The 27,512-nt window shown below is 44.4% G+C and overlaps 1 protein-coding gene across 1 annotated transcript in view; it reads left to right on the top strand.

Moving 5' to 3' along the window:
• IRS1 (insulin receptor substrate 1) overlaps nt 1–21,155 on the top strand; it is a 42,450-nt gene extending 21,295 nt beyond the window's left edge. The window contains exon 2 of the mRNA XM_040428074.1: nt 20,295–21,155. Coding sequence (XP_040284008.1) covers nt 20,295–20,299 — 5 coding nt within the window. The 3' untranslated portion in view covers nt 20,300–21,155. The remainder of the gene's footprint in view (nt 1–20,294) is intronic.
• Nucleotides 21,156–27,512: the final 6,357 nt, after the last annotated feature.

Genomic DNA, 27,512 nt, shown 5'->3' with positions numbered 1-27,512 from the left:
GAATGTGCGTAAAACGTGATTGTGGCTATAAATGTCCATTAGTTGTTACGCTTTGTAGTTTTGGAGTAGCAGTAGTAGGATAAGGCTCAGTTTCTGATGATATTTAGTAGGTTAGAGGGATATGGTGCTGTCTTGAAAAGGTTAATCTTCCGGCAGAAAGGTGCAGCTCTGGCATGCTATCTTGCAGGCCTTTGAATCTCTGGTTTAGGAATGTGCTTCAATACGGAAGAGCGAGTGGCTGTTTTTGGCGCTGCTGAGCCCGTGGGGCTTGAAGCTCAGCAGAGGAATGTTATTGTGTCTTCAAAGCTTGTTTCACACAGGCCTTTGTTGGGCCGGATCTCTGGGGCAGAAGCTTGCTATTATCAGGCGCACACAAAGCCCCTCCAGCCTTCCCATTCTGATCTAATTGGGTGGCAATGTCTATTCATCCTCTGGGCTTCAGGGTTTTATTCAGTAGGACATTGCATTGGAATCTGGTTTTAGTGAATCCTCTCTGAATAGCGCTGGACTTTTGGGAATTTGCTCTTTACATGTATTATGCGTTTTTTTTTTTTTTTTTTAACATGTCGTTGGGTAAAACCTGTAAATGAAGTGTGCGCTCCTCTCCTACCTGCAAAGATAGTTGGTTTCCCACAAAAGCTTCCAGGCCTAGCCAACTTACTTTTTTGTATCTGAGCCTGTGATAACGGAGATCTGGTGCTCGGATAATTACAAGGGAAATATGACTTTAGTCTCAGCCCGTAAAGGTAACGTGTAAGCTTCCTTGTAAGTTTTAGTTGGACCTTGCTAAAGACGGGAGTATAAGTCTATAACAGCAGTAGTGAGTGACTGCAGAAATGGCGTCCAGCCAGCTCGCCATAGATGTGTTCCAGCATCTATTGTCCTGCTGCTCTAGTATTCAGAGTATGTAGTAACTGCACAGGGCCTCTGCCTCCTAGCAATGCGAATACATACACAGCTTGTCTTCTCAGAATTCTGCTAGAGACATCTTGGGGAATTAGTACTAGACTCCGAAAGTATTATTATTTTTTTGACAGTTGTGTAAAGCCGTTGTCTCACTTCAGCAAATGGCATTTAATATGTAGAGAAAGTTAGTACAAGGCACTTACTAATGTATTGTGATTGTCCATATTGCTTCCTTTGCTGGCTGGATTCATTCTTCCATCACATGATACACTGCTCGTATCCAGGGGTTACGACCACCTTGCAATCCAGAAGCGGTGGCGTGCCTGAACACTATAGTAGAAGGCCTCCCTGGTGGTCGGGACCACGGACTTGCACATAAGCCGGCACTTTTGTCCTATAGGGTGCGAGCACAGCCACTGGTGCTGCATTGCAGGGTGGTCGTAAACCCTGGCTATGGCACCTGGCTCTCTGGTAACCGCACATAGGCCAACATATAGTGTGCAAGCACGACCACTGCTGCTGGATTGTAAGGTGGTCGTAACCCTTGGATACGAGCAGTGTATAATGTGATGAAAAAAAAAAAATGAATCAAGCCAGCAAAGGAGGCAATATGAAAAATCACAGTACATTAGTAAGGTCTGGTAATAACTTTGTCTACATAATAAATGCCATTTGCTGGAGTGAGACAACCCCCTTTTAGGAAATTCTGAGACTAGCAAGGTTTATTAACGTGCTTTGTGGTCTAACTATGTCATGCGTGCCTCAGGGATTATTCACACAGAGGATTTTGATGTGTTTTTCTAGCCATCAGATGAAAATCTGCCCCCCCCCCTTCAATAAAAAGTATTGCCATCTAAATGGCCGCAGAATTTAAATCTGCTTTACGGAAAAAAGTGACATGAAACGCCAGGAAGCTGCACACTTGAAATGGGCCTATATCCACATGCAGACAGGCATTGTGATGAACTGCAGAAACCTGGGGGTCAGACGTGGGTTCAACCACGTGAAATACTGCCCCGTGACCATGCCCTTATGTAAATCTTGTTCCTCGGTGTAGACTCTGTCGATTCTATGCCTCTCCCTTAGTCCCATCGTCCTACACTATGAACTCGTCATTTCAGGGATAGTATCTTTGTGAAAACACTTCTGTCCATGAGTTTCCTTTAAAGCACTGGAGTTTGTGTGGTCTTGTTACAGATTTCTGATGGGGTTAAACGTAGAAGTTTTAGGATTCCTAAGCTGCTGGCGTGACTCATGTATTTTGTTTAAACAGCCTCATTTTTTTTTTTTTCTTCTTAAATTCTCATTTTGTATGAAAACACGAAGTATTTTACTACCCTCCACCCTTTCTAAACAGTCTGACCTTGAATTCCTAGACGGTATTCCACATTTTCTGTGATTCGTGTCCTCGATTCATCTCGACCCTAAACCTTGGCAGAAAGCATACTGGTTGCCGGCCAACTTAGACACACAAGGCCGAGATTAGGTTAGGGATATTGTAATGAAATTAATGGTGTATCTACCTGACTCGTTGACTTTGCACACCCTAGGAACTGATCTTAAATTGACAGCTATCTTATCCTCCCCTGCTAAATACATTTTTTTTAATTCAGGTGGGTTGGATACTGTAGTGTCCCACTACGTAAAGGTGGGCACTACGAAGGGTTATGTTGCTCCCACCTCCTGTGGGAGAATGGTATTTTGTATTGCATTGTAATGCCATGTTAATTCCTGTGTACCAGGCCTGTCAGGGGTGTAGTTTCTCCTCCCAAGCTGTAGAGGGAGCTAGGGAACCCCCTAGTACAGTGATGGTAAACCTTTTACAGACCGAGTGCCCAAATTGCAACCCAAAACCCACTTATTTATCGCAAAGTGCCAACATGGAAACAGTCCAATATAGTATATCTTCCATGTACTTTATCATTTAGCTATAATAGCCTGCCTACATTCAGTGTGCTGCCTGTGCTGTGTTCATAGTGCACCCTGAGCTGATAAATGGCAGGAAAAGTCTAAGGCATATTGGTACACCATAGACTTTTTCCAGGGCACGGGTGCCCACCGAGAGGACTCTGAGTGCCGCCTCTGGCACCTGTGTAATAGGTTCGCCACCACTGCCCTAGTATATATAGTTAGGCCCAGACAGGAAGAAGTTAGTGCAGTATATTCCAGGAGGTTAGCGAGTACAGTCTAGCCTGCCTGAGGGTTCCTGAGCAAAAGAAGCTCAGAAGTTGCACCAGGAGAAGAGTCTGCCTCCTGAGAAACTGAGTTCCCATAAAAGTACAGTGCAGAGCCAAGCTTGTTCCAGCCAAACAGAGAGCTGAAGGGCAGAAGGATATATTCAAAGCAAGGAGTCATATAAGAGGAAGTTTACCCTAACCAAGGATAAAGCCAGCAATAGGGCATACGGGCCTTGGGATAAAGACAGACAGGATTCTGAGGAAAAGTGCAGCCTGATCTGTAAGTGTTTAACCCTCTGAGTATCTTGCAAGAACATTGTGCCTGCCATTTGATGTGAAGCCTGCCTGTCACCACCTTGTACATGTGGAACTGATCAAAGACTGTAAATAGTTAACTGTTTCAGTAAAAGGAAGTTTTGGTTCACTGCAACTTGTGTTCCTCAATTATTACTGCAAGAAATCGGTGTGCCACCGTTACCGGCACTGGCGTCACGAACTTTAAGGGATCTTGCCACAGGCACACTAAACCTACAACACCCAGGGCACCTCACCTACCACCTGGCCTGGTCCCTATACACAGAAAGTGCCCCAGAGGATCCATGTGCCAACCTCTCCATCACTGCTGTACGCCTGCCCAGGGTATACAAAAACTGAGTACCAAGAGCAACCCTCGTTCTGCCTATTAACCGTGACCTCACATTCGCTCACCCTGCAGGGCTGCGTACTGCAATACTACCATCTTTATGTATATTAAAACACCACAAAATGGCACACTTAAAATCCTATATGTATCTATATGCATCTAAAGTTAGAAATTTTTCCTCAACTTGTATAGGCTGGAGGGGAGAGTTCTGTGGGCACTGTAGTCACTCTGAGACTGGATGAAACTGTGGTTAGGAGACCTCTCACCTGGTAGGACTGCCACCTATTACACACTTGTGACATAATCTGTGGAAGTACACATTAAATTATTGATAAGTGATCAGTTTAAGGGGAAAAAAGCTGCAAATTAGCGCAGTTGAATGAGGTTAAACCTGCGGCCCATCCGCTACACATTTGCAGTAAAACGGAGTGTCAGCCTTGGACTTCTGACTCTGGTCTTCTTTTAAGTCAGGTTAGCCACTAGGAAATCTGTGACGTGTGAAGATCCCCTTAGAAGGTAACAATTACAAGGACCACAGTGACGGATAATAATGGTGGCATGTCCTCTACTTTTCCCTGCTGTAGCTTTTTTTTACTTTTACTTTTTTATGATATATTTATTGGACTACATGAGATGTGTATTGCAGCTGCTTAACAGATTGATGTAATATCCATTTATGCAATTCAGTTACCAATATAGCAGCTCCAAGGGTCCAGATTATGTGATGAATGTGGATCGTGCGCTATTCTGAGCAGGTTATGCCAAATTCTTCTTGTATAAATAAGTGGCTGTAGCCGCCCCGTTACAGTGTTTTCGGCTGTTTAGGAACGCCTGCCATATTCTCACCTACAAAATAGTTAAAGGGGCAATACCTTTTTTTTTTCACAACGTGTTTTTATGTCATAGAGACATACCAAATTTTAGATCTGTGTGGCTCTGAGTACGGAGATCCCTAGAAGGGAGAGAAGCTCGCCAATATCGCGCTCTCTTCTCACTGTTGAGGACGGAATTGAGATGAGCCCATAGACTTCTTTTGAGCCGCGAGAAGGGAGATCCCTCATTCTAGGGATCGATGAGGGTCTCTGCACCCAGCGATCACGACTTTTCATATGCGTCTATGACCTCCACAGTTTTCTGAAACCGTAGTGACCCTTTAAACAGCTTTAAATAGCCGAGGATTGTTCACCCCGATACAAGACGTAATGACCGCATGGTGCCGGCTACTAGCGTTGCACAGGTGCCAGCATTTCTGCTCTCTTTTTACAAGTATTATTTCGACTTAATGAGGATTATAATGATCACTTTTTTTGTACTAGGCCATGGTTTTAGTAATGAGCCCCCAATCCGTGTGTGAAACCATGGACAGAGGTAGACAGCCTGTGTCTGGCCAGCAGTGGAAAATAACAAGCTCCAGGGAGTCGCCATGTATATGGGTAAAGTCAAAGGGCAATGCCACATATGGCGGGGGGAAATCTGGAGCCCGTACAGTAGCAGCAATGTGGATGAGATTGTCAATTTATGTCACAGGTTTAACCCTTTGCACTGCAGAGGTTGAGATGCCCAACCAAATGATCCTCATACAGATTTTGGCGCAGGTTGTGGGTTTTCCGCACCCTAATATGTCTGATGCGAATGTACTTTTACGGTATCCTGACAGAGTTCTTTCTACGCGGATTCTGTGCCCAAAGACTGTCCTGAAAGCGCTTGTATTTCATCTCTATTGAATCAAATGGGAAACAGCTTGTTAATTGTTATGACACTTTTTTTCCCTGCTTTGTGGTTTTAAAAACCATGCCACAAAAAAAGTGACGTCCATTCTTGAATTCGCACCCAGAGTTCCCATTGAAATGGGCAGTATGAAAAACCATTTTAAAACCGGATTAAAAAAAACATGAAATTACACGTCAATGTTTTTTTTAAATTTATTTAATGCACTTATATAGCGCTCCTATATTCAGCAGCGCTTTACAACCATTAGCATCACTCTGTCCTCACAATCTAAGTTCCCTATCAGTATGTCTTTGGAGTGTGGGAGGAAACCCAAGCAAACCCCATGTTGTCTTTGATTCGAACCAAGGACCCCAGTGCTGCAAGGCACCAGTGCTACCCACAGAGCCACCGTGCTGCCCATAGAAATCCTAGGTTTTTTCCTGTATACAGAAAACAAATGTGAATGGTAAGGAGGAGTCATTTTGTTTTCTAACATAGATGAGTGGAGGTGGAGAGGGAGGTAAGTCTGTATTAATGGGGGCACTCTTCAGAATGGGGGCTGTTTTTTCCCCTCTTGCCTAGTAACTTGTGATCAGAATTGAGCATAATGTAATACAGTTGAACTGTACTGGAATTTAGACTGTAAACATCTTTCTGGAGCGCACATGTTTGGCTCACTTTGTAGCCACGATGGCTGTGAGCTGGAAACCCCAAGAGGGCTTTACTTTCAAAATGTGTCCTCAAACGTGAGGTCACGCAGCTGATGGAAGCTCTGTGCGATCGGAAAACGATACGCAGGCAAAGCAGGGAGCAGCAAAGAATTTAATGGCTTTGGGCCACGGCTCACAGCTATCCGATAGCTCGCTCTCCGCCCCCACAAAGCTGGAGGTTTTAGCCTAAACTGGATCTTCTGGAGAAAGAGAGCTTTGTCAGTAGGGGTTCCCATCTCCCTCATAGCCAATCGCTCTTTACGGCTATACTTATCGCATCTTTAACCCTTTTAAGGACAAGGATGGCTTTTCAAAGCTATCCTTGTAGCTCCACCAGTTGGGTATTGCCATCCACTTGTCTTTACCATTTGCTAAGCTGGAAATACCCGTTTACGCATTGTAAATATGCTACCTATTAGCCTGGAGAGCTTTAAGTCTTCCTTGATGTTTGCAGTAGTATTGTGGGAGCTCTACTTGGCTACACTATTGCCTCCTTCACTTTTATAGCCTGTGTGTTCATTTTAATCACTATTTATGTTGCATACTTTATACAGTCATGCATTTCGATGTTGGAGTGAATCTGTCAGCAGTTTTGATTGTGCTAAACTGCCGACAGCCCTAGGTAAGAGCTGAAGATAAATGAACAAACATACCTTTTGTGGAGTTTTTATTAGGAGTAGTGAAAACGCATGGCTTTTCCGCGCAGGTTCCCATGGGGGGAAAAATGCTACACAATACAGTACCAGCAAAGTCTGAGATTAAGCAAATCTCATGTAGACTTTGCTGATATCTTCCACGTGGCAATTGCTCTGCCGTATGGATTTTGAAATCCACAGCATGTCAATTGTTCGGTTCTTTTGTGCAGAATTTGGTGTGGAAACCCACAGAAATCCACACGGAGATTTCATGTGTTTTTTTTTTTTGGCTTGTGTACCCTCAAGTAGCCTTATTCTGCTGGGGTGTGCTCCTGCAGGTGCCAAGGAGGCGAGGCTTCACAGTAAGATGCTCTCTGCATTGAGCCTCTTCACAGACCCTCCCCTCTGCAGAGTGACAGCTGTAGTGGTCTCCTGGTTGGATGCTGCAGCTGTCACTCAAAGCAGAGGGGGGGGGGGGGCTGTGAAAATGCTTAATTTAGAGGGCACTTCGCTGTGAAGCTCCACCTCCAGTGCACTTAGAGCTTGTGGACAGGAACGACATTGTTTTTGGGAGAAAAAAGTCTTTTTTTTTTCTTTCTAAGGGCTCATTCAGACAACCGTATATTTGTGTCGGCATCCGTTCCACAATTTTGCAGAGTGAATGCTGACCCATTCATTTCAGCGGGGCATTTGTCCGTTTTTGCAGACAAGAATAGGCATTTCTATCATAGGGCTGGCTGTTCCATTCCGCAAAATGCGGAAAGTACACAGCTGGTAACTGTGTAATGCTGTACAACCCCTTTATTAAAAAGCTTGTGGAAGTGTTTAAAACTGATGCCACACAATTGAGAAGTCCCTGTGTAATCCCAGCCATGCCCACTACTATTAGTTTCCATTGGTTAGTTCTGGATTTGTTCGCACTGCACATTCAGCATATGCATCTGCTGTGCCAATCTTTTCTGATCCGAAGGTCACATTATCAGATTGAACCAATCCCAAGGGATATTCTGATATGAGACATGTATGACATCAAAAATCTAGAATGTCTCATACGTGGCAGTTGCATTTCCAGGACTCCCACCTTTCTTGAGAGTCTCCTTCTTTCCTGCTCCCGCTGCAGAAAGGGAGAGAGCATGCATGAATTGTGTAATGTATGTGAGGTGCTAAAATGGGCAAATGTTTCAGTGCCCCCTTAACTGCACACAAAGGGGCCAGGAGACCCCCTACTCTGCAAATAAATGGGGGCCCCAGAGATGGCCGTACAACTCGTTTAATATAAAGTTCTAATTTACTCGTTCCCACTCTCAAAAGCTTCTGCAGGGTCCATGCCGGACCTTATTGCCAGGTTCATGGTAGATCTGCACATATATTCTTTGGTTATTACATAGAACCCCACTATATTTAGCACTGATGAGACTCGTAGAGCGCCTGCTTTCTACTTCTGTCCTGAAGCTCTGTAACTTGACGCGTGGCACAAACGGTGCTTTTCTGCGGTTTTGCTTGTAATGTTTTTGGCACCGCTTTATGCTCCATTCTTCCCAGGGAAAATAAAGTGCTCAGTGCTCTGCATACTTCTAAAGACTGGAAAACCACAAGATGATCTAAAAGGAAGGCACTGAGAAAATGCAGCAATCTCAATAAAGAGACTAAAAATAGGCCAAAGAAGAGCAAAACAAGCAGCTTGAGAACACTATTTGACCGGCCTTGTGTTTTAGAGGAAACTTATCACGTTCATATATTGCAGTTGCGCCTTCTTTCGGAGGGAATTTTTTCTTTTCCTTTTTAGTAGTTAAAATAAATTGACTCCACTTAGCGATGGTGCAGGGTAACGAATATTGACTTGTGTGCCATATTGGGTCAATGGCTGGATTCTCTTTCCTTTTTACTATGAACATGAAGTAATCCCATTCTGACAGGGATCAGCAACCTTCGGCCCTCCAGCTGTTGTGAAACTACTGCTCCCAACATGCACACTTGCTTAGCTGTTCACAGAACTCCCATAGAAGTGAATGGAGCATGCTGGGAGTTGTAGTTTCACCATCACTTCAGTGCCAGAGGTTGCCGATCCCCAGTTTAGACAAATACCTGAAGAAAAACCAGCGGATCGGCTCCACTGTTCCCATATCACTTTTATAGCCCATGTCCAGGATCTCAATGACATTGGTCCTGATACATTTTTACACTATAAGGTTTACTGTATTATTTCTGGAGTGTAATAATATTACAGGCTACAGCTACTAGAGGGGTCGTTGATCCAGGGAGTTATTCTGATTGCCTGATTGGAGTCGGGAAGGAATTTTTTATTCCCCTAAAGTGGGGAAAATTGGCTTCTACCTTTTTTTTTTTTTTTGCCTTCCTCTGGATCAACTTGCAGGATGATAGGCCGAACTGGATGGACATATGTCTTTTTTCGGCCTTATGTACTATGTTACTTAGGGAACATGGAATGACCAGAGGCATGCATACCAACATGTACATAGCAAAAATTTGAACATTTATGTCAGTCCCCCAGGACTGCTCAGGAAACGCCTCCAAAACTTTCAGTTCCTGGGATCGCTCCTACGGGAGCATTCAATGATGCCCAGTTGTCCATACTCCTTCCCATTGCTTCCATGGGTTCAGCTAGGGATTTGTGTGTCGATGTACAACACCGCTTCTGATTTTACTGCTAGGCCATTAGCAGCTTGACCTCCCCCATGTTGATGGCCGGATATCCACTCCATCCAACCAGTGTGTCACATTTTTCGAAATGACAAAGCCTCCTAAGCATTTCTGAACAGGCCCTAGAGCTTCTCAGGTAGGTCTGTGGTGAGAAAGCACTTGTGCTGATATCATGCACGATATGCACATATTTACCAGAATACGTAATGCAAGTTCTACTATTAATGTGCCTCAGAGGACTCGGCCTAGAAGTTTCCCATGAAGCAAACGCTAAACTCTTTATTCCTTCTTATGTAAGGACGCGCTTGGATGTATTTGATGAATTGAAGACTTTGTACCTAATGCAGCTGCAACAATATCCTATGCAGCGTGTAATGTGCCTTCGTTGGCTGACGGGCTGCTTTTTTTCCACGTTACTCCTGTTTCCAGCTTCATGCCTCTCTTCAGAACATATCTATATCATATCTGTGCGCAATTTTGATTTATTTGCCACGGTGCCTGTTTCAGCTACTAACTTTAGCTTCACATAAACAACACACATTGCAGGGCGGAGGTATTGGTTTTCATGGAGGCAGCAAGCGCAGGCAGCCCTGAATGTCCTATTCTATGAGCCGGTGGCAGCAAAGCTGCCTAGATCCCTCTTTGCAGTTGCTGTGTGGCATTGTGAGATGGCAACTTTTATGGGTTGGTACTAATGAAGCATGGCATCCATCAGAAACTCTCTAAGGCTATGTTCACATGTGTCAGATTCATCAGATTAGAAATCTGAGAGATTACAGTCTGATGGATTATAGATATGGTTATATTACACTAGCACAGGGATCAGCAACCTTCGGCACACCAGCTGTGGTGGAACTACAACTCTCAGCATGCACACTTGCTAAGCTGTTTTTCAAGCTCCCTTAGAAATTATTGGAGCATGTTGGGAGTTGTAGTTTCGCCACATCTGGGGTGCCAAAGGTTGCTGACCCCTGCGCTAGCAGATAATCATGCAGATCATTGCTAGCAAGCGTTCACAGGCACGCTCATTAGTGATCTGCCTGTGTAATACCGTCTAAAACGCCAGTCTTAATAAATGACCCCCATTGTTTTCTGCCAGCAGATCGTGCCATCTAATTGCGATCTGCTGCCGGCAAACGACTAGTCAGTAGGAGGATGAGCGATGTCATTAGTGATCGCTCCTCTCCATACCGAGGAGGAGATCGCTGCAGGTAATAGCAGTTGTCTTCTGCACTATTGAGCAGGCGATTGTCGGAAAAGAACGCCTCCCTCCCGACAATCGCCTGCCTGATTGTTTAATGTAATATAACCCTAAGAGGCTGAGGGATATCTCCGACAGATTAGCTTTATTAAATGTGGCTAATCCTTTCCAGAACAGCACTTCACTACTTGTGTGAACATATCCTTAGGCTACATGCACACGACAGTGAAAAAAAATGTCTGTTAAAACGGACATTTTTAACTGGCAATTTTTCACGGATTCTGAGAAACGGACGTTAAAAATGGACCCCTCTCAATTGTATGGGGGCAGTCAGTCTGTGAAAAACGGACAAGATAGAGCATGTTCTATTTTTTTACGTCCGTTTTTCACTGACAGTCAAAAAAACTGCTGTGTGAATAACCCCATAGACTACCATTGGTCTTAAAACGGACGTGTGATGGCCTTTAAAAAAAAAATTGTGTGCATGTAGCCTAAGGCTATGTTCACACAAGTAGTGAAGTGCTGTTCTGGAAAGGATTAGCCACATTTAATAAAGCTAATCTGTCGGAGATACTTCTGGTGAGCATCATGGCCTCCTCGCAGCTCATCATTGGATGGCAACTCAGCGATGGAGCTGTGCCAAGGCCATATGACAGGTGAACATGTCACTGGCCTAGGAAGAGACCACCGCTGATTGGCGGCGGTGCTGGGAGTCGGACACTCACCGATCAGACAATGATGACCTATTCTGAGGATAGGTTGTCGGTATTAAACACCCGACACCCCCTTTTAAACCTTCAACATATTCTTACATATGGCAATGTTCACATTAGAGTCATGGCTTCCATATACTGCAAACGACACTATTCCTCCACTCCTGTGCAATCGTTGCTCTGCATGTGTCCGGCAGTGTGGTTACCTGTGTGTTACCATGAATCTGCAGTATATATACAAGTGCTAGCTATTCCGGTGGTGGGGATGCAGTAGCTAACGTCTGTGTGTCCATTTCCACCTTTCATTCTGGTTAAGGATAAAGTGAAAAGTGACAGCGCAGTAAAATGGGTAGTAGACTTGGCAGATGTCCACATCCCTCCCTGCGTGGTGGCAGCTCTGAAGAGACGGCTCCTTTTGAAGCATGCAGCACCTCTCGGCAGAGACTTCTGGGCACGTGCCTGCCTGTTCTTGTGATCTCCCATTCATGATGGCTTTAGCTATAAAACGATCACATGCCACAACTGTGTAGACCTGGGACTGTGCTGGCCGTGTTCTTGGCACAATAGGAGACGTCTGTTAATTAGTGTTTAATGTCTCAGAACATGGAGCGGCTGCTGTGATGAGGGGCTGCATGCATGTTCCTCATTACAGGGCTTGCCATCCTACGTGGACGAGACTTCTTCTAGATCATGCTCGTCACATTACATGATCTTCACGCGCCAATTGTTCCGAATGTTCAGAGCCTTTCTGACTACATAAGTGAAGGTTTCATCGTCTTCGTCATTTCACTGCTTCACGGATTACGTGTAAAGCAGTTCCCTATGGAAAAAGGCTTTGCCAGTGTATTAAATGGTCGCCTGTTTGCTCTTTGGTAAAAGTTCTCCTCTTGCATGAAGTCCTATTATCTTCTATGTGGCCTTTTCAACATTAGTTTGGATTAACTAGATTTGAAGAGAGTGACAATGTAGGATGTTTCCTGGATGCCCTAGAAATTGGCATTGTTGTGTACATTCCCTTCCTGCCCAACAACGCTACCTGCAAGTGTCAGTTTTCACTGCAGTTCTGGAATTCTATTCGTAGACAAGGACTCTGACAGCAGAGTACATACAAGTGAGAAAGACCCAGACTTTTTTTTCCCATTGATATCCTTTAGGGTGTCTGTAGGAAATGTTCCCTTGCCTGTCAGCTGAGGTTCAGTGGGTTCGGTAATGCCTGTCACTATGAAGTAGGCCTATCCCCTGCATGTGACATAATAGGTAACTGGGTCGCACCACTGCTGCTCCTTATATGTTCCACACCGCTTCTTTTTTGTTCCTGAACATAATTAATGGATGTTTTTTAGGATATTCTCCCCCTCCTCCCCCCACTATGCTTATGGGAAGGTTAAAAATAATGCACCTGTCATCCTTGCGAGGCCACATACGTTCTGGTGCTCGGGAGTGCGTCATGGTCCTCCAGCTGGCAGCATTCCAGGAGTAGAGCGCTTTGAAAGAGAGCGGTCACAATCCCGGGAAGTGTCGGCTGGTGCATTCCCACTCTGCTCCTGCCTGCCTTTGTGCGTAAACTAGTCCTAAGAGCACTTCAGCACCATTCATAGTAAGACGTAGGAAGACACGCTCTTGTGATGCCCAAGTGCTATACAACTTTCTAAGTATTCAGCACTAATGGCCTCCTTAGTGATTATATACTGATATAACACCGAGACTGTCAGCACGGATTGGACAGGCAGTCAGTGTATGGGAACACACCCTCAAAGTCATCCATTTATTCATTTCTTTCTAGGAGGGATTGCAGAGGAACAGCACAATGTGGAGATCAACGAAAAGATGCTCCAGAATAGTTTTTTCTTTAAGAATACAAGCAATACACCCTTCCTTCTCCTACTTTCTCTGCCATCCCCTCACTCTCCTTGAGTGACACGTCCAGGTTCCTGCATAGTCATGTCTCCAATAAATAAGGAGAGGGAAGGTGCAACATGGTGCAACATTTTTGGATACAGTAAGTTTTGAGTCAGCAGCTGGTCATATCTTTTTCTTTTTGAAATGCTGTTAGGTAACCTATGGTGTGGAGCCAAGTAAGTTATGTCCCAAAAGCTGTGATCTCCTGTACAGAGAATGGGCACTGTCTGAAGAATACTCCAGCATGCTGATCCCGAGTGCGGCAGTTCTACTGGAAGATCAGAGGGCATGTAAACGTGCACTAAGTCGCCACATTTAAACGTAGTAACCGTCATAAAGTGACGGAACAAACAATCATTAGTGTGATCATTCGACCACATGCCCTTTGTACATATTGTTTACTCAGGGCAATGTGCTGCTGACAGCTGTGATATTTTTTTTAGGCCAGGAAATGAGATGAGATCAGCATTTGTCAGCTGATCACTGGACATATTTATACAGGGGAGTAATTGGGTACGAATATCCATGCGAACGTTTGCCTGACCAATCATCAACCCTGAATACAAGGGGCTTAGAGTACGGCTTCGCTGTCAGGTTTCCTGATGTCGTTTTGAAAGCCAAAACCAGGAGTGAATATGTGTGTATACTTTCTCTCCTTTTTATGATCCGCTTCTGATTTTGTCCTCCAAAACTGCATCAGTAAACCTGACCGTGTGGCCGTACCCTTAAAGGTTAGGGCTTGGTACTACAATCCTCTTTATATAATGACAAAATGAGTGAACCTAGAATCCTATTTTACAAGGCTTTTAGCCATAAAATGCTAACAAAAACCTACCCCAAAGTCGTGATCGGTCTGCTTTTAGTTGCTTTTCTGGTATTTAGCAGCTTCTTCTCCAGTAATGGGCATGGGTGGGCCCACCACCTCCAACCAGTTCTTCCCCGGTTGGAAGCAGTCACATGCCTTCTTCAGTACATCGGTGTATACACCTGCCCCAAGGACAGTTGTTTCCCATTGATTTGTGGCTAAACAGAGCTGCTCTTGAATACAGAGTACAGTCTTGGCACATTAACTTTTATTAGTAAGGTGCTTTCTCCATCACGAGGCCCCATAAGTGGCTGCTTAGCCTTTCTCACTTCCTTGTGTATGGAAACTTTATATATCTGGGCCATGAGAACATTTTGCTGTTGATAAATGCAGTGTTTTGCTGCAGTCGTTTCAGACCTCGGCGTAATCTGAGTCTCTCATGATGTACTTTTCCTTGGCATATTTTGGTCTTGGTACAAATACTTTTCAGATGTGAGTTACGACGCCAGATGGCATTCAGGGACGCTTAACGCAGGTCACTTTTGAGATTGTTCTGTATAAAGGGACACATTACTGTACACTTGAGGAGCCGATTAGATTATTTCAGGAACCAGAGAGTTGAAAAACATGGCTCCCTTCTTTCAGAAACAGCACCACACCTGGTTGTGTGTTGTATTGCAGCTCAGTCTCATTCACGTTAGTAGCAAACGCAATCCATAAACAGGTGTGGTGCAGTTTCTGGAAGAAAGCGGCCACGTTCTTCTCATCCATGGCCATTTCCGTAAAAAAAGAGTTTGAATGCATTTTTCTACTTGGTATTGGCATTTGTCCAGCTAGTTTTTCTCTATATGTGGTAGGATAGGTACATTTAGCTCTATAGAGATGCTTCCCTCCCTCTACAGGATTCCAGAGGTCAACATCCTTGTTAGCGAGACCTCTTTCGCCTAGTCCCGGGAATCCTATTATACCGTTTACCTGTAGATGTCATATTCAGGATTACACTAATTTATCCTCGCTGCCCCTGGACAGGCATGCTGTATGGAAAGCACAGTCGTCTTGTTAGATGCAGAGATCTGACGGCTGCGATTTTACTTCTTAGCACCAAAGGAGGAGAAAAGATTAAGGCTGGGTTCAGACCTGGGCGTATTCGATATGCGCTTTTTATCGGACATTTGTATCGGGCGTTTTTAATGGGCAGAAACAAGCAAACGCCCATTTAGGCGCGTTCCCGCTGAAGTCTATGGGTGGGAACGCATGACAATACGCCCCAAAGAAGCTCCTGTAGGGCGTTTTACAGCGCGTAGGAATGCGCTGTAAAACGGTTAGGTCTGAACCCAGCCTAATCCTTCGGGGTAATTAGTGGGAACGCCCGGTGCTGTAGATAATGAACTGGAGCGACATTGAATTTGGATGCTTTACCCTTCTTGTTTAGTGTTGTTTACCCTGCATCGCTCGGCCAGATATTCCTCTGGGGGTTTATCCTGGCATTTGCTGGCACTGACGATGAAGCATGTTACAAAGCTTTGGTGCTGAGGCATCACTTCTATATATAGAGAGCTTCAGCTTCTAGTATAAACTGGCAGGAAGGCTTTCATCTGAGGAGCGTGTGATTGCTCTTCGCTTTGTAGTAACCTATTGGGCGGTAGAGACAGCACACTGACCCCTTTCCTAATGTAGATCACCATCCACGTACCGCCAACACTCGTGAATAGGAAAATTTGCTTATGTCAGCTGAGCAAAATTGAAGGACTCCTCTGTAGACATCATGAAAAATTCCCTGTAAGTTCCTACCTGCCCAGACCATTGGATAGTCACTAATGCAGTACAGCCTTTTGGGGTGGCATGGTTGCATGCGCTTTGATGGGCACCAACTGGTTTAACTCTCTTAAGGGTGTGTCCACACGTGACTGAAATCCGCAGCAGGAACACCACACCAAACCATTTACGTAAAATCTGCACCGCAGGTCAATTTCTGCTGCAAAAAGAATCAGGCAAATCCACGGTGGCAAATCTGTATCACTTCAGGCTTGCGCAGACGTTCCTTAAGGCTAACAGCACATGATACAGATTACGTGCGATTGTTCCATATAAAAAAACGCCGTGTAATACAGTATGTGGTTTTACAGGGCGGCCTTTAAACGGATTGTCTGAGAATTCAAATGCCCCTGAATGTTGTAAAAAAATAAGAATTACATCTTCCTCTGGCAGCGTTTGCTGCGCCAGCTGTTCAGTCCCTGTAGCAGTAATGTGCCGGTAACTGGCACGTGGCTTCTGTAGCCAGTCGCTGTCCTCGCCAGTATAACAGTGATTGGGTCGTCACCGCCGAGGGAGAGAGACTGAACTGGCAATGAAGAGAATGGCGCCAGAAAAAGAGGGGAGCATGTATTTTTCAAGACAATCCCTTTAAGATAAATGGCCGCCCATGTTATACAAGGATGGTTAAAGTCAGCCATCAAGGGGGTCTCTGTTCTGGCTCATGGAGGGGGTTGCGAGTGTGGAACTGCCCCTATAGGACATATCGACAAAGGTTGTCATCTTCATATCTTCATGGGGCTCTAACCCCTTTAATTACAAAGAAGATGCAGTTTTCTATCGTGTAAACCCGAAATCATGTGAGAGGCATTGTCTGGCAGATTCATAACCAAGACCCTAATTGTACTCATTAGAAGTCAATGCTGTAATGCCCAGAACAAGGCTTCCCACATATGGAAAGTCCACTTTAATAATCAATTTTGTGAAACTTTCAAAGATGGCTAGATGAAACCAGACATGACGTCTTTTCTCAGTCTCATTAGTTGTTTCTCTGAATTGTGGGACATAACCGGGATCTGGATTAAACGTGTGCGTTTGCCAAACGCTTTCTTCCTAAAAACTACCAGCCGCCAGCCTGAGCATTGACTTGTGTCCGAGACTCCATCAGACTCGCAGGGGTTAACAACTGGAGTCAAGCAGAAAGAGTGTTGTCTGATGGGTTGCAGCCACACGGAGTCCTTTTCAGGTGGATTTTGATGTGTGTTCAGTGGTATATACCATGATTGTGCACATGAGGCATGTGATGATGTGACGGACCTTTCATTTTTGAAAAGTAGCAGCGCATCGGTAGAGGGATCAAAGGGCTTCCCGTTCTGCATGAAGATGACTGCCTGCCACCTCTGCCTCTTAGCGAGTCAGTTGTCCTGTGTGCGGTTGTGCTGAGATTTTGCAGCAGTTTTGTGAAACTGCAATAACCTCACAGCATTTTTTGGAATTTCTGGAAAACTACATCAAACGCATTGTGTCGTAACGTGTAAACACAGCCTAAGGGTGCCCGAGTGCATTGCTGATCAAGTGTGTCGCCCCCCCCCCCCCCCCCCCCTATGCAGGAAAACCACAGCGTAAGGATACATTCACAAAACCGTAGTGTTTTGCAGATCCTCAAAACATGGATACTGGACAGTGTGTGCGTTCTGCAAATTGCATTCCGCACATGGCCGCCGCTCCATAGAAAATGCCTATTCTTGTCCGCAATTGAGGACAGGAATAGGACATGCTTCATCTTTTTTGCGAAGCTGCGGAATGGAATTACGGATGCGGACAGCACACGGTGTGCTGTCCGCATCTTTTGTGGCCCCATTGAAATGAATCGGTCCGCACCCGTTCTGCAAAATTGTGGAACGGATGCAGACTCATTCATACGGTCGTGTGAATGTAGCCTAATGGACTACCAGCAAAGCGAATGAGATTTGACAAATCTCATGTACACTTTGCTTGGGAAATTGACCTGTTGCGGGGATTTTAAAATCTGCAGCATGTCATTCCGCACCCATGTATAGTTTTTTTTTTTTGTTTTGTTTTTTCAATGGGGTCATATAAACAGAAAATCCACAGGAAAATCAGCAACAAAAACGCATTAAAAAAGTTGCAAAAAATGCACCGAAGCGGCAATAAACAGTGTGTGTGGATTTCTGCATACAAATCTGCACCTTGTGCAGGTGCCCTAAGGGCTCTCACATTGAGATTGTCCATTGCGAGCAGTGTTGAGCTATCGCCTGCGGTCTCGAGGAGCCTTGGCACCTTTGAGGAGGCGCCCGCTATTTTTGTGCAGCCATGCTTTAAACTCTTCGTTTGCCGATACTATTTCAGACATTTCGGGATTGTTTTTATGTTTGCATGTCGTCACAGGATATGGTAAATCATTTGAGGGTCTGGCAAGCGTTCCTTGTGCTTTTTCCAGAAATGCATACCGAGAGCATTACATGGGAGTTTCAGCCCGTCTGGGATCCGGCGCTCCTAATGGAAAACAAATGCATTGACATATTTCCTATATGGTGTGAATGAGTGCAGACCAGACGACTTTTAGGGCTGCAGGCCAGCGCCTGTAGGATAAATGTTCTTCTCTCATGCGGTCATTGAGTGCGTTTTGCTTATTAGATTTGCTTTAGCGTTTGAACTGCAAACCAAGCAGCAGAGAACTTGTTTAGCGTTTGAGAAGCTTAAAAGATTTAGTAGATTCCTCCTTTGATGCAGCAGGTTTGTCTGCGGCCTTACACACGGACCACCTAGGGTGGTCAGGAGGTGCAGGAGCCTGGAGGGCTTACTGGTAACCAGCCATGTGAACTTAGCACCGGTTAATTAATCTGGGTCTGGATTGCAGCCTATCTCGCCTTGCCTGTTGTTTACAGCCTGGCGATAACTTGTAGAATGCACAGAATTGTCAAATTTCTTATTCGGTAATGGTAATATTTTTGCATTGAAGTGAAATACTCTTTGTCTTTGTAAAATGCACCTTGGAGCAGATGTGAAACCTCAGACGAATGCATAAAACGCTCCCCTTTTGTAACCTTCAGTCACGTCTTCCTCTTGCCAGGAAGGCTTGAGTAAGCCAGCCCAACCACAAAGCTGTATTATCGGGGACTCCAGCTATTGCTGGCGGTAAGTAGGAAATAGATTAAACACAGGTTTCCCCTGTTCCTAAGCTGCCAGCAGTGATGTCAGTGACATTAAATGATCCTACGCTGAGCTCACTGTAGCCCGAGATCCCCTGCACTAAGCCATTTGTGCCGAGCCTTGTTTCACAGGTTGTTAGGGAAACGCTGAAAAACAATGGCGAGTCCAGACACTGAGAACGCCCCCCGTCCCCATAATGATCAGTGCAGACTGCATTGCATCTTGTGGAAATCTTGAGTTTACTTGTAACTCAGATAAGGCGTAGATGTTTTTGAAGGCGTGCATTAATCTATATATTGTAGACATGTCGTAGCGCTGTGTGATGGATACCATGATGTAAAACTTCTTTATCAATTTTAAACCTAAAAGCATTGTCTTAAAGAGGACCAGCTGGCTGTCTGGAGACTTCTGTCTTAGTAAGAACTGTATGTTCCCCACAAAATACTTGTGGAGCATTGTGCTGTTCCTCCGTTATCCCCGCTAGAAATGTCAGGTTAAGTTGACTACTGGGTGTCACCATTTGTGGGGGTGGCTGACACTGTCCAATCAATGCTGATACTGCCCGAATGTGTAGGGACACACCCAACTGACAAATGCAATGGTAACACCCAGTTGTTAATTTATTCATATATTTCTAGGAAGAATAACAGAGGTACAACACAACTGAGTTATGAGAAAAGATGCTCTAGAATTGTTATTTTGCCGGGGGTGCGAGAATTGTCAGACAGCTGCGCCCCTGCCGTGACCGTGGAAATGAAAGACGATTATGACCTATTTATAGGATATGCCATAAATATCTGATAGGCGTGGGTCCTACTTCTGGGACCAGCACGTCTCAAAAATGGGACCGTGCTGTGAACATAGAGAACATGGCGCTTGTGCGGCTTTCTCCATTCACTTCACTGCTGTGGTGCTTCTGAATATAGCTGAGCCAGCGCTTGCTGTGCCATAGCGGTGAAGGGCACTTATGTATGGTTTATAGATACATGGGGGAGATTTATCAAACTGGTGTAAAGTGGAACCGGCTTAGTTGCCCATAGCAACCAATCAGATTCCACCTTTCATTTTTCACAGCTTCTTTGGAAAATGAAAGGTGAAATCTCATTGGTTGCTATGGGCAACTAAGCCGGTTCTACTTTACACCTGTTTGATAAATCTCCCCCAGGGTGCCCAGATGGAGCAACCCTTTAGTATCTCTGATTGTGTTAAACATGTTAAAGGGGTTCTCTAGTAGTTTTCTAGTCTGATGTGCGACAGTGAAGGTCAAATATATTAATGTTTATTTTAATTTTATTTTTTGCTCTCCAGAATAACAACCTCTACAACCTCAGCAAGATACCTGTTCAATCTCAAGGGATTATGGACTCTCAGTAACCTCCACACATCACAACCAGGACCTCACAATCCTCCTCTTCAATAGATGGTACGCTGCATCCACTTCACCTTGTTTACTTCACACGCAAACCTCAGGAGTCAGCTGACTAAACCGCACCTTGTCTGTTGTGCCAAGCAAAACGCACTGTGACGTCTGGACAGAAGCAATCTGCTCCTTCTTCATCTTTGGAGACAACCTCAGTGATCCCCCCCAGCACCAGCTCGCGGTGCACATGGACTTTCTTCTTCGCACATTGTACTCAACTCATTCAATTTAAGTTGCTGCTGAAAATTTTCAAGAAAGAAAAAAAAAAAAAAAAACTGTATTACAAATCATTGGTGTAAATTATTATAAGTACAAAAGAACTGTTAATAATGATTGAGAATTAAATATTTAACATAGGTTTTTGATTTATACAAGTTTTTTTTAATTTTTTTTCTCTTAGAGCCCATTTTTTATGTGGGAATTTGAGGTATACTGTTGTAAAAAGACTTTGGATAATTGCTAAAATATGGCTAATAAAAGACGTAGAGTACTATCCTCCTTTCTAAGAAACAAATCCGGTCCTAGATTGCTAGGACTCCTTATTCTGGGTCCTATTTAGTGAGACTTGTAATATAAGCGTATGTCAGAATACATCTGCACTCCCGGCAGTGATGTGCTTTAACTGCTTCAGTGCCAGATAGGGCTGCAGTTTATCAGAACCGATGACCATACCCACGCTAGTCACAGGTTTAAAAGATGGAAAAAAAAACACACATTTTTTTTTTTTTCATTGCACAGGTACAAGAAAATAAAAATAATAAAAAGTCTTCCATTGTATATAGTATAAAAGAAAGAAGTAAAAAAAATAAAAATTAAAAAAAGGGAAAAAAAATTAAACTTGGCTGAATTCTTTAAATGAAACTCCCTGGAATGAGCAATGTGGTTGTTTGTAAATTCTGGAAAATCTTTCTATATGTAATAAACTAGATACTGTTTAATTTTTTTTCTGGTAAATGTGGTGTAATTTGTTGTCATTTACTAACGTATAAGTGATATATATATTATAACGGTGGAAGGTTTCATGGCCACACAAAGACACCGGTCTATAGATGTCCGTCATACAGGTGTGTTAAAGGGAATCTGTCACCAGTTTTATGCTGCCATATGAGAGCAGCGGAGACTGTGGATGAGCGACCCGCTGCGCAGAATGCTGGGTCAACTTACTCCAAGCAGTGGAGTCCACCCAATACAGAGTGCGCGCCAAGGAGTCCTCATATTCATCTTTCCATGACGTCCTGCTGCTGATAGGAAGAAAGATGTCAGTCATCAGCAGGGAGAGAGGAAGCTCAGTAGTATGAGAACGCTCTATCATGTGCTGTGTACTGAGTGGACCCCAATGGTCGGCTCACATGAAAGCTAAGTGGGTCACTGTCACTAGTTTATGCTGCCCTCAAATAGGTAAACGTAAAACTGGTGACATATTCCCTTTAAACATGCGATTTCCTTTGATGCATTTATATAATTATCTACTTTATCTAGAAGGATCTGGTAGCATACAAGCTAACAATGGCAAACAGTGATTCTGTATGGGGATGAGCTATGGCATCCCATACTGTGGAGGAGATCACTGCATGTAAATGCAGTTTTCTCCTCTGACGAGCAGGCGATTGTCAGGAAGCAACGCTTCCTCCCTGACAATCGCCTTCGACATCGGCCCATGTAAAGGGACCTTAATTTGGATGTAGTTTTCACCCGTTATTCTTTTAACGCCTCCCACATCAGCTCTAGTTCTAAACTCATGACAATCCAATGTTCTTATGCTCAGTGCCCACAGCAAGCCGAACATATGACGCCTCGCAAATTATTATTCTCATAGGCTGATTATGACAAAGTAGTACTTAAACAGTGGTGCCACCTTTAAGCTCTGAGCAGGGGCAGCACAGTAAAAACGTTAACACGGTTGAATATACCATTGTGCTGGACGTGCATAATTACTAAGCCAAAGCAGATACCTATACAAATGTGTCCAGGGCAATGACCATTCAAATGGGCCCTCCAACGCAGTGCCCATATAGATGAGCCGGGCACAGCAGCACTCCTATAACTTATTTCTCAATGATGGCCTTGCACTTATCACACTTGTTGATCAATCTGTCACATTGTTAGACTATCCACTCTAACCTTACACCACCTATTTGTTGTCTCATTTTAAGGGTTCATGCACACAACCATATGTATTTTGCGATCTGTAAAAAAAAAAAAAAAAAAGGATGACATCCATGTTAAGTCCGTTTTTTTTTTTTTGCAGATCTATTGTAACAACGCCTGTCCTTGTCAGCAAAATGGACAAGAATAGGATATGTTCTATTCTTTTGTGGAACGGACTTGCGGACATATGTATATGGAATGCACACTGAGTCATTCCCGTTTTTTCTGCCGCCCCGGTGAAATGAATGGTTCCTCATACGGGCCCCCATAACAACTGAAACTGACACAGACAAAAAATACGCATGAGCCCTAAGCCTTGCCAATTTCCCACTAGGTCACAGCCTGTGTAAGAAAGTTTTTAAAATGCTTAAATATGGTGCCAAGCCCAAATTCTGTCAGCAACCGGACAGTGTTTGCCCCCAGCGCTGCCATTCACACAGTACGGATCCGTCCTGACTTACAATGTAAGTCAATGGGGACGGATCTGTTTCTCACTGACACAATATGGTGCAATTGAAAACTGATCTGTCCCCAATTGACTTTCAATGTAAGGCTCCATTCACACGTCCGCAACGTGTTTTGCGGATCCACAGAGCCGCGGACCACACATTGCTGGCACTAATAGAATATGCCTGTTCTTGTCCGCAATTGTGCACAAAAATAGGAAATGTTCTATTTTTTTGCGGAACAGAAGTGCGGACCCGCGGTTCCATGTCCGGGCAGCACATCGTGCTGCCCCATAGGAATTAATGGGTCCTCAATTCCGTTCCGCAAAATGCTGAACGAAATTGCGGACGTGTGAATGAAGCCTAAGTCAGGACTGATCCGTTTGCCTCCGCAGTGTTTAGGTGTCTGCCTCCAGAGCGGAATGGAGGTGCAATGGAGCCAAACTGATGCATTCTGAGCGGATCCTTATCCATTCAGAATGCATTGGGGCTGAACTGATCCATTTTGGGCCGCTTGTGAGAGCCCTGAAACAGATCTCACAAGTGGACCCAGAAACGCCAGTGTGAAAGCCTAATGGATGGACACGAGGCTAAACCGCTGCCATTCACACAGCCGTCGGCTGAAAGCCATGACTGCGCCAAGAATGGACACGAGGCTAAACCGCTTGTGGGTCCGTGACATCCAAAGTGAAAAACTGGGGTGGATTTGGGCAGAGAAAAACCGCTGTGTGAGTGTATGCAGAGTAGTTTTAGTTAAAAGTATAGAACTATAACGAATGGGAACTGTAATGAGAACCAAAATATATTTTTTAATGGTAAGTAGTTGAGTTAAAGGGCCTTTCTAATTCTGTAAAAAAAATATAGAAAGGGTTCGGCTGCATGGTGATCCTGGACTCGCCAAAGTCTGTCGTGCCCAAGAGTTGCAGTGGGATCGCAGTGTAGCGGTACTAGCATAGAAATAGATGGCATCACAGTGCGACTGCATGTGTGCCGCAAGCTCAGACACTGCTGAATGGTTTGCGATTCTGGGTAAATGTGAGCGTTACCCCATTCACTTCTATGCTAATACTGCTACACTGTGATCCTTGGGAGAAACAGGTGTCGCCCGACCGAGAGCACCTTGTAGCCGGACCCTGTTTGCATTACGATGTATTCACGTAAATATGGGGGGACATATAGCAAATCAGATACATCTATTTTGTGGCTTAAAAATGATTGCAGTGTTTTTCTTGGTCAGATTTTACGACGTGGTAAAAAGTGAGATTAGACCTGAGTTATGGCACATTACTACGTACGACTTTTGCAAAAGCCGCAAAAAGGTCATAACTCTACGCCAGGCACCCGCCTGGTTTACTTTAACACATATAGGTTTAAACCACAACAGATATATTATTGAGCCATTTTATAAATTTGGCACAGACAGACTTAAAAATGACACAAAAACAACAGCAAATGATAAATGTCTCCAATCTGGAGGTTCAAAAGAACTGTACTTTTACAATTTGGCATTTCCGTTAGCATGCCTAACATAAAGCTTGCTTCTTGATTTTTGGCTTTAGCTATGCGCTCCCATCAAAGCTTGTGCATGTGCATTACGAATCGATCTACTATTACTCGAGCAGAATGATGGGAGATCTGACTCATCCTATGACCATTAGATCATACATGCCTGTAGTAAATCACAGCAACGTCCCAATCACAGAGGAGGATGTTAATGCGAAAACTTAACTTGGATTTTTACTGTTGGAGGGGACATTCCTTTCCCCCCCAAATCTATTCTGTTGTGGTGCGGTGGTACACCATGTTCAAGTGTCATTTACCCAATAAGGCACACTTATGGTCTATGGATTATGGGAGTCATTTACAATCAGAAATACGTCTATATTAGGCGTATTTCTGGTGCAAATTGCGACGCAAAGGTTATTGGCACCACAATCTGTGACTTCTCCCCGCTCACGCCAGGTCTAAAATAGTGGGCGCGGCATGGGCAGGGACGGGCTTCTAGGCATGTCTAATTCATCATTTTCTACGTATGTTTTAGGTGTAGAAAGTGGTCTAAATATAAGCAAGGAAGCTGGATATGTTGAAGTTATGTAGAAGCTGACGCCTCTACATAACTTCGGCGGATCAACCTCCAGCTATGGGGGCTATTAAGACCGGCGTCTAAAACTAGTGAGGAAGTGCCGAGTAAGCATTGGTCATAACGTAGCGTCCCTGCAATCCCTTTAATAAAAAAAAATGAATATATCCCCAGTTAGATATTACACCTATCAGCTCCGTAGCTTTCAGTTAGTCTGTATCTGAGAGGTCTATTTCTTATCTTGGACAGAGTGTAGCTTGATGCCCCTTGTGATTAGATAATTGAGTAATTGTAGGGATCTCTAAACAGCCCTGATTGTGTCCAGTCGTCTTTTTCTCCCCATTTGGTGTTCAGAGCTGTCTGCTGGAGAGAAAATCACGCTGTACATGATCAACTGCAAGACTAGATATTCAAGAGAGGCCCATGCGTGGGGAGCCACATCCGTCGGACCAGGCTGAAAACATGCCTGCAGTAACTAGTGGAATTGTTCCATGTTGTTTTTCCTGCTCCTCAAACCTCGTCCTGATGAATACTGACCATATTATAGTAACAAAGTGCTCATTCATTAAACTCTTCATGGAGTCGATTCTGTCTTTCCTTTTCACAGTTCCCAGGATAAAATAATGTAAACCCTTAAAGCCACATATATCTTTTCCTCAAACTTTGAGGATGCTGTGATATTGATTCCTACAGCATATCATTTATTCAGATGATGCATTTAGAAGATGGTTCCTCTAGAAACCTTGTAGCGGTATACATGGAGTTAGAACCTGCAGTCGGGTGATGGATGCCTTTCAGTTTTGTTCTTGTGGTGGCCCTCAGTATAGGAAAGCACACCCTGCTACGCTTTTTCATACAGCTGAAGAAAACGGGACGATGATACGTACCAGCCAGGTGATGCCAAAAGAACTCTCTTTTGGCCCGAGGCGGATTGGCCATAAACCTTTAAGGGAAATTTCCCAGTGGGCCGATACCCATGGGGCCACCTGAGCCCTCCTCATGGCCGGCCAGTGGAAGTTTCTGGGGATGTGTTTTGTGCTGCTGGCAGTATTTTGTGATGGACTATGGTATTTGGCTCTGTTGGAGTGGTATAATGTGCCACAATATGGTACTGCTGGCCCTGCCTTCCATCAATTTGGACCTGACTATAAAATGGGGTCTTTTTTAAAGAGGACCTTTCACCTGCATATCCTTAATCTAATTATTATCCTATCTTATAGTGCGGCCACCACTGATGTCTTGACACTTTTCTTTTTTTCTAAAGAACCCCCCGTTCGTCCGCTGTGGTCCCCGTCTCTTTTGGCGCCTCATATGCTAATGAGGCGACTCGGTTATACTAGGCGTGGACTTGTATTTCTCCTGGGCGCGATTCAGTGGGGGCCGCACTCTAAGGTAGGATAATAATTAGATTAAGGATATCCAGGTGAAAGGTCCTCTTTAAATTCCCAGTCCGCCCCTGCTTTAAGCTTTCTGATAAATTGGGGCTTATGGAAACTAGGGAAACGCAACGATGTGCCACTGTTAAGAATATCTCCTTTGTTTTCAGCACTTTTTCACACTTAGGCTCCATTCACACATCCGCATCCGTTTCCGGAGCGTGCCCCCGATCTTCCAGTCCGCAGTGTCGGATCTGTCTTGTTCATGTTGGAGATAATACAACCGGGTCCGTTCTGAACGGATGCAAACGGTTGTATTGTTGAACGGATGCCTTTTTGCTGATCCCCTGTGAAAGTAGCCTAAAAGTGGGGTTGGAGAAGGCAAAAATAATAAATGGCGAGTTCTCACTGGTCTCCACGCGCAGCCAATCACTGGCTGCAGAGTTGACCCACTTCAGCCTTTAATTGTCTGAATGGGCAGTCCAAGCCGATTCCAGTGTGTCGAGCCTGAGAAGAGGAAGTTGAAAAGAGTGGAGATTGGAGCAGTGGTCAAACAGCAGCGACTGGGGATTGGTAAGGTGAGCAAATAGTTCACTCTTATTTTTGCCCTCACCGACCCTATTATTATTTAAAATGATTGCATCGGAACACACATTGAAGATGCATTTATGAGACTTAAAGGGAGCCTGTCACCAGGAAATTGACTATTAAACCAGGCACAAGGTCTTGTATAACTAGCTGAGCTGAATGGAATGATATATTTCATTTAGTGACCTGTTGCTTCATTTAGGAGGAATAGTATGTTTAGTTCATGTGCAAATTAGCAGTTAAGTGCACTGAGGGCAGATCTGAGTCACTAGGTGCACCCTTTCCCTCCTGCTTCCTCTGCCAGCCCCTCCATCTCCTTCTTGATTGACAGAGACACGTTCATGCTGTGGCTTGGGACCGCCCACAGTGCACTTAAAGGGGTTATCCCATGACTAATGTAAAAAATGATAATCAGACATCATATAGTACATGACAGTCTCTTTCTAACAAAGCTAGAACCAGCCCTGT

Source organism: Bufo bufo, chromosome 4, assembly GCF_905171765.1.
Source record: "Bufo bufo chromosome 4, aBufBuf1.1, whole genome shotgun sequence".
In the NCBI taxonomy this organism is placed as follows: domain Eukaryota; kingdom Metazoa; phylum Chordata; class Amphibia; order Anura; family Bufonidae; genus Bufo; species Bufo bufo.
The sequence above is the reverse complement of the archived record's forward strand: the minus strand, read 5'-3'. Positions and strand labels throughout refer to the sequence as shown.